At 46.6% G+C, this 6,592-nt stretch overlaps 1 protein-coding gene across 2 annotated transcripts in view; it reads left to right on the forward strand.

Annotated features, from left to right (window-relative positions):
* LOC106741119 (sodium/potassium/calcium exchanger Nckx30C) overlaps nt 1–4,319 on the forward strand; it is a 72,009-nt gene extending 67,690 nt beyond the window's left edge. For both annotated transcript variants that reach the window (XM_014612789.1, XM_014612790.1), the window contains exon 7: nt 1,642–4,319. In XM_014612789.1, coding sequence (XP_014468275.1) covers nt 1,642–1,882 — 241 coding nt within the window. In that variant the 3' untranslated portion in view covers nt 1,883–4,319. The remainder of the gene's footprint in view (nt 1–1,641) is intronic.
* The last annotated feature ends 2,273 nt before the right edge of the window (nt 4,320–6,592 follow it).

Here is a 6,592-nt window from a genome sequence, read left to right on the forward strand (position 1 = left end):
GTGTGTGTGTGTATGTGTGTGTGTGTGGGTAGAATAGTACACATCTATGTTTGTAGCCGATCGATGCAATAGTTGTTCCCGTCGCGCTCGTAATCATAAAGCCATGAGATTCTAATGGAGTCTATAATATAGATGCAAATGCGGGCGCGCACACACAAATAAACACACACTGAAGAGATTTTGTGTCAAGAGCATGTGTCATGTTTCGCCGTATGTCGTATGAGGAAATAACGGGTACGCGAGTTTCCACGTCATTAGAGTCGATGATCGGAGTGTGGTATAATTTCGAATGAGACGCGACATTACTGCGCTATACGAAAGAACAAGGACGGCTTTTAGATGCTTTTAGGATGATACGAAAGAATTCAATGTCAAGTGTCCTAAATTAAGGAACAAGCCGGAGAAAGAATTCAATACGAGCGACCTCTCTCAAATATACATTTAATCAAAGAGCTCTCGATACCGAATGGTAATAAAGCGCCGACGCGGTCTTGAATGCTAATTCCATGATATAAAAAGATAAAGTGTATATGCATAATGGTGACAGAATAGTAGAATTAATGCAATATTTGCCATAAAAATTAAAAAAATGCGAATATCTTCTTCTTACGTCATGATTAATTCCACACGGAGAAAACATTATAGTAAAAATTGCCGCAAAATTTTGTAATGCTGACCCATACCGGAATAATTATGACTGAAATTATTATTATATGCACTGCAATCTTTAATGATACGTAAATATGAATGAAATTCAATGTCAAATATCAATGGAGATTACAATACACATTATAACTTCAGTTATAATTCCGGTATGGTCCAGTATTACAAAATTTTGTGATAATCTCTACTATAATATTATTTCCGTGATTCATTACGTTGCTGCAGCTGTCCCGAATTTCTCGCTCCTACAGCGGCAATCGTTCTCGGGCCTACTAAAAGGAGTACGTCACACTTAAAAATTAGAGTACACTGAAAGAAAAAACAAACGAATATTTCTCCGGTGGGTTCTTACGATATTTACTTCAATCTAAATTCACTTTATTTAAATCGAGTATTATTTGCTTAAACCGAGTAAACATCACTCGGTTTAAACAAAGAGAATTTAGATTTAAATAAATATCGTGTAAGGACTCCACCGAAGAAATATTCGTTTGTTTTTAGATATCTTTTTTTTTTCTCACAATCAGTGTACGGCAGGAAGGAGCGATGATACCATAGACATAACAAGAATAGACCGAGCGTGTTCTCTAAGTAAACAGTAAAGATCAGATAGAAAGAAACGGACAATATAGGTGCCGCGTAGCTTCCTCTCTCTCTAACGAGGAAAAAGTGGGATGTAAGAAAGAAGGGTGTAAAAAAGAACGGGGACGACAGATGAGCGTTCGATCGCTCATGTACCAGAAAAGGTGCTCTTGGCTATCTCCCTACTCTTTCTTACATCCCTCTTTCTTACACCCACTCTTCCCTCACTAGAAAGAGAAAGCTACACGGCACCTATACTGCCCGTCTCTTTCTACCTTGTCTTCAGTTCTCGCGCCTCACGCTCGGTCTATTCTTACCATGTTATGGATGATACAATTTGCAACGGCAAATCAGCCAGGCGTTCGACTCGATTTGCGTTTCTGGTTCTGCCCGCAGGCTTCCGGTTCCATGGCTCCTGTACGGCTTGATCTACGGGAAACCCGTGGAGGTGAACTCGGTAGGCATGGTGTGCAGTATAGCGATACTGTTCTGCATGCTGCTGTTCGTGATCATGAGCATCGCCTGCTTTAAGTGGCAAATGAACAGGGGTCTCGGCTTCACGATGTTCATCCTCTACTTCGTCTTCGTCGCCGTCTCGCTGATGTTCGAGTACCAGCTGTTGATCTGCCCTGTGTAGGACCGCCAAGACAACAGCCGTGGCAGGCGGGCTAAGCGGAAGGAAGCATTCCCCTCCGGCGGTATATCGCCGGGGACGGGGGAAACACGTCTGCGGATGGACGTATACACACACACACACACACATATACACAGGTTTACGGGTCTCGTCATTATCATCGTCGTCGACAGGTTCCGGCCGACGAGAGAGAAACTCTTCCCCCGCGGTCGTCCCGCGGCTTCGAGTCGAGGAAAGGAAAAACCGTGCCAGTCTTACACACGCACACATACACACACACACACACACACAATTTTCCTTCTCGAGCGCGAGCGAGCGCCGAAGCGTGCGCGCGCTCACGTGCGAAGGAAATTCGAACGGTCGAACGGCAATAGCACCACCACCTCCGCCATCATCACCACCACCATCATTATCATCATCACCACCACCACCACCGTCACCGGCACACTGATCCACCGATGTCATCGAGTCACAGAGCAGTTTACGTATCGCGCATAATACGAGGTGTCTTGTTCTAGTCGAGGTGTACATATTGTATAAATCTTGAAATACCTGAAATGAAATACTCGTCTTGTTACATAAGGATAATCAGTCGAGCGCGGCACTCCTCGAGCGCTCGAGTGCGCTACACTCTATTTAGGCGCGGCGAGCGCGTTAGCCGATCGTGCCAAGGACCAAACGAGTAACTTCGTATAATTCCGCAGGGGAGTCACCCGGCAAAGTTCGTGTCTCACCTCCCCCCCTTCGAGCGTCTTCTACTCCTCCTTCTTCTTTTTCGTCCGCTGGATTCTCCGTGTTACCGGGCGAGCGAGCGGCTCAGCGCGCGAAGCGGATCGATACGAGTCGCGTCGCTACTCGCTACCGGCTACTCATTATGAATTCGTCGTTGATCCAAAAGATTTCGGACTTACCCAAGCGACGGTTTGAACAGAGCGAGGTGTTCAGGCGCAACGACTTTCCACTTGCGAGGAGCGCCTTCGTCGGAGCGCAGCGTCTCCCTCGGGCGTAGCCGCAGCCACGTTATTAGCAATAAGCAGCGCCAAACCCTCGAGCGACGGCGATGCCGAACTGTCGGATTTTTTCAAATGCAGAGTCACCGCGATGTTTGTACAAAACGCTCCCGTAGGACCCTCTTGTTTGACTCCTTGGCACGCTCACGTCCGAAAATGATATATATATATATATATATATATAACGTTACCCCCCCCTAGATGAGGTGGCCTGACCGCTCGCCGATTTTTCTCTAAAGCAGGACTCTCTTCGCCTCTACTAATTGTAGGATAGCGTTATTATAATTTCTCATTATGTCGCGCTGTCACGGAATACAACCCGACCCAGCGGTGTGCTGTCCGGCGTTTCGTTTCGACGAGTGAGCAGAAGGTGTCTGCTCGAGCGGCCGCGTACGTACGCGCGCGTACGCGTCACGCTTGCGCGTCTCTCTCCTCCGTTACTTTGGCGTAAAGGTAAAAAAAGAAGAGGAAAAAACACGGTAACACTGTAGAGCATAAAACTGTAGAGAGAATCAAAACGGTGTCGTCGAAGCGGGAAGTTGCTCGTCCGGGAAATCGTCTCGTTTCTCGCCGCATTTCGTTCTTCCCGCGGTCATCGTTTCTCCCCCGCAAATTATACGATGCACACACAAGTGTCGAAGTGAAAACTGTTCTGTTTGCTCGTTCCGAAGGAATTCCACGCTCGTAAAATTGTTTCAGACGCCGCCGAGAGTCTCCGTAGCGAGCGTCGTTCGATCGAACGACGCGATCCACAGACACCGATAATCACATCTCGAACAAAACGGCTGACCATCGCACCAGTTTTGCAGAGAGTTTCGCGCGGAACCCGATGCCGCTGTTGATACGCGAATAAGAGAGATCTGCCGATGGAAGGAGGCGATAACGGTGATCAAACCATTCGAGATGTCGACCGGCACTGAGAATCAACTCGTTTTTCCTTTCGTTGCGGTAAATCATTATCACGTTTGCAAGCTCGAGTAAGGTTCTCGAGCAAAATCAAGGGGAATACGTTCATCGTAACGCGTAGCGTTAATTTACAGCGGGACCGGGAAGGTACAATTAATTACCCGTTAATTGTGCATTTAGAGACATCGTTCGATTCGGAAGTAAGCGTGTTCTTACGACCGACCATATTTCCGCTGCTTTAAAACGTCGCTTTATGAAGTGCTTCGATTCAGTCGTCACGCCGACCTAAAAGCGAGTCTCACTCAGTGCCGGTCAATGCGAGGCGAATTCGTCCCGACGAATGAAGCGAGAGAAAGCGTCATTCTTTCTCTCTCTCTCTCTCTCTCTCTCTCCCTCTCTCGTTCGCGCAGACACCTGCATCCGGTTCCGAGCGTGTTACCTTTCAAATACAATTACTGTTACGACTCTACTACAATTACTACTACTGCTACTACTATTACTACTACTGTTACTACTAGTACTACCACTATACTACTATTGCTACTACTACTACTATATATATTACTACTAATACTATACCGTAAAAAAACTAATCTGTAAGCGACATGCGAAAGCAGACCTTCCTAAGTGCATAGAGAAAACTATATTGCAAAAAAATCGCGTACTCGGATTGATGCGTCGTGCGAGGATCGACCAAATGAAGACTCTCTCGCGTCGCTCGCCGACGCACCTTACGCGCTCGATCGGATCCTCGTACGATATATTTCCTCCGTCTGAGGAAAGTATCGAGAAACACGCGCGGAAACGAGCAGAAATTGCGGAAACCGTGCCGCCGGGCACGTGTGCGTGTGTTACAAATAACGACGGCATGCCTTCAAGAAGCGGGATGAAACGGAGAAACGAAGTCGCTTAGATGTTGCACTCTCCGTGATATCCTATCAGCTTGATACTCTCCGAGCGGCTACTATTTTTTCGCTAAATCCTTTCCGAGTTTTCGACATCGCACTACGACGTTCTACTAAGATATCGTTAGAGGATAGTAAATTATTAATATGATTGTTAATGTGCACGTATGAAGGTAAACGGGTAAGAGGGTGAACGAGGATTCACGCGGGTGTGCGTGATGTGCGTATGTCGCGCGTGTACGTGTGTGTGTGTGATTGTGTACGCGTGTAAAAGAAAGAGAGAGAGGGAGCACGAAAGAAGAAAAGAACGAATGAGGGAGATAAACGGGAAGAGAGAAGTAGGGAATATACATAGACGCAGAACGGGCGGATTTTTAATTCAAGTCACAGGGCTCGTGTTATGTAAAGTGTACGTGTTTGTAAAGAATACGTTTTATTAAGGGCATAGAGATAATAGTTATAATGTGATATCGACAACACACACACTACATACGAGAAATGGGAATTATTATACTACTTACAGCTTGTGAGATACAAAGAGAGAAGAATTAATATTACATTCGGTAGCCTGAACGCCTAAAAGCGGCCTAGCTTTTTATCAAGCTCACAGTTAAAGACGCAGTGATTTACGCGTGAGAAAGACAGACCACGATTATATATAAATATATATAAAATACATATACATATATAAAAGTACCGTCAACGTTAATCTCGATAGAGCGAATTTTAGATTATCGATAAGAGAGAGAGAGAGGGAGAGAGAGAGAATGAAGAATAAGAGACCGCACGTAGCGAATTCGGCGACGAAACATATAACGGGAGGAACATATACCATGCGATATATATATTGATACTCGTGTACACGTGTAAAAAACGATACGATCGTGATTGTCACATTTTTGTATGGTCCTGACGTTGAAGAGCAAGTAGAGCGACGATTCACGGGGTCTTCTTGCAGCCCTACGCTTCGTATTCGCGACGTCACGGACGCGTGCGCGCGACGTCGCGGTTTTCACGCACGGCCGACAGCTCGTGCCGCGTTTATTGACCCTTCCAAATGAATTCTGACGTCTACCGGTCATCATGCCCGATAGCCAAGCAGCGCAGCGCTGTCCGGTTGCTCTTGTTGTGCTCGATTATATTCTAGAATATCCGCGAGTCCACGCGCTGTGCGCGCGCCACTTTGATTCCCCGCGATGAAAGGCGTCGAGAGCCACGCTCGGTTTGCCCGAAGATCCGAAGAGATCCGCGGTGTCCGCCACGGATCTCGCGGTATCAGCGGTCTGCCGAGGCAACCGTGAGAATGAGTTCACACACGCAAGAATTGATCATTAATATATGTAGGCGTTAATTTCTAAAGGATCTCCAGGCTTGGGCCTTGAAATTCCCGCGCGCCCTCGACGCACAGGCGACATCGAGTGCTCCATTCATTTGGTGACACAAGTCGACACAAGCATCATCCTGTCTTCGTTCCATATTCAATGAGTAACAAAGAGAGGCGATGATGCTTGTGTCGACTTGTGTCACTAAATGGAAAGCACCCATCATGTCGGACGTGGATTCTCCTCTGCGCGAGACGTGCGAGAGACGATAAGCAGTTGAAGTACAAATTTAAGTTAAATGAGAGAGAGAGAGAGAGAGAGTTTGGTTAGCTATTATGGTTTATAGAGAGCGAATGAGTGGTGACGATCTCGATACAGAAATGCGATCTTGCCGAGTCGCTAATTAGAACGACGACGACCCCCTTTCGCGACGGAGTCTTCAGCGTTTCAGAGCCGAGAGGAAGAGTTTCGCGTGCATGTCAGTGCTATTTCTAAACCCACCTCTTCTGTTTTCGCAGGATTTCGTTATCGAGCGCAGCCGAGTTTCTTTTCGGGAGTCTTGAGAACGCG

Source organism: Dinoponera quadriceps, unplaced genomic scaffold (genome assembly GCF_001313825.1).
Source record: "Dinoponera quadriceps isolate SergipeBrazil2010 unplaced genomic scaffold, ASM131382v1 scaffold367, whole genome shotgun sequence".
Taxonomy (NCBI): domain Eukaryota; kingdom Metazoa; phylum Arthropoda; class Insecta; order Hymenoptera; family Formicidae; genus Dinoponera; species Dinoponera quadriceps.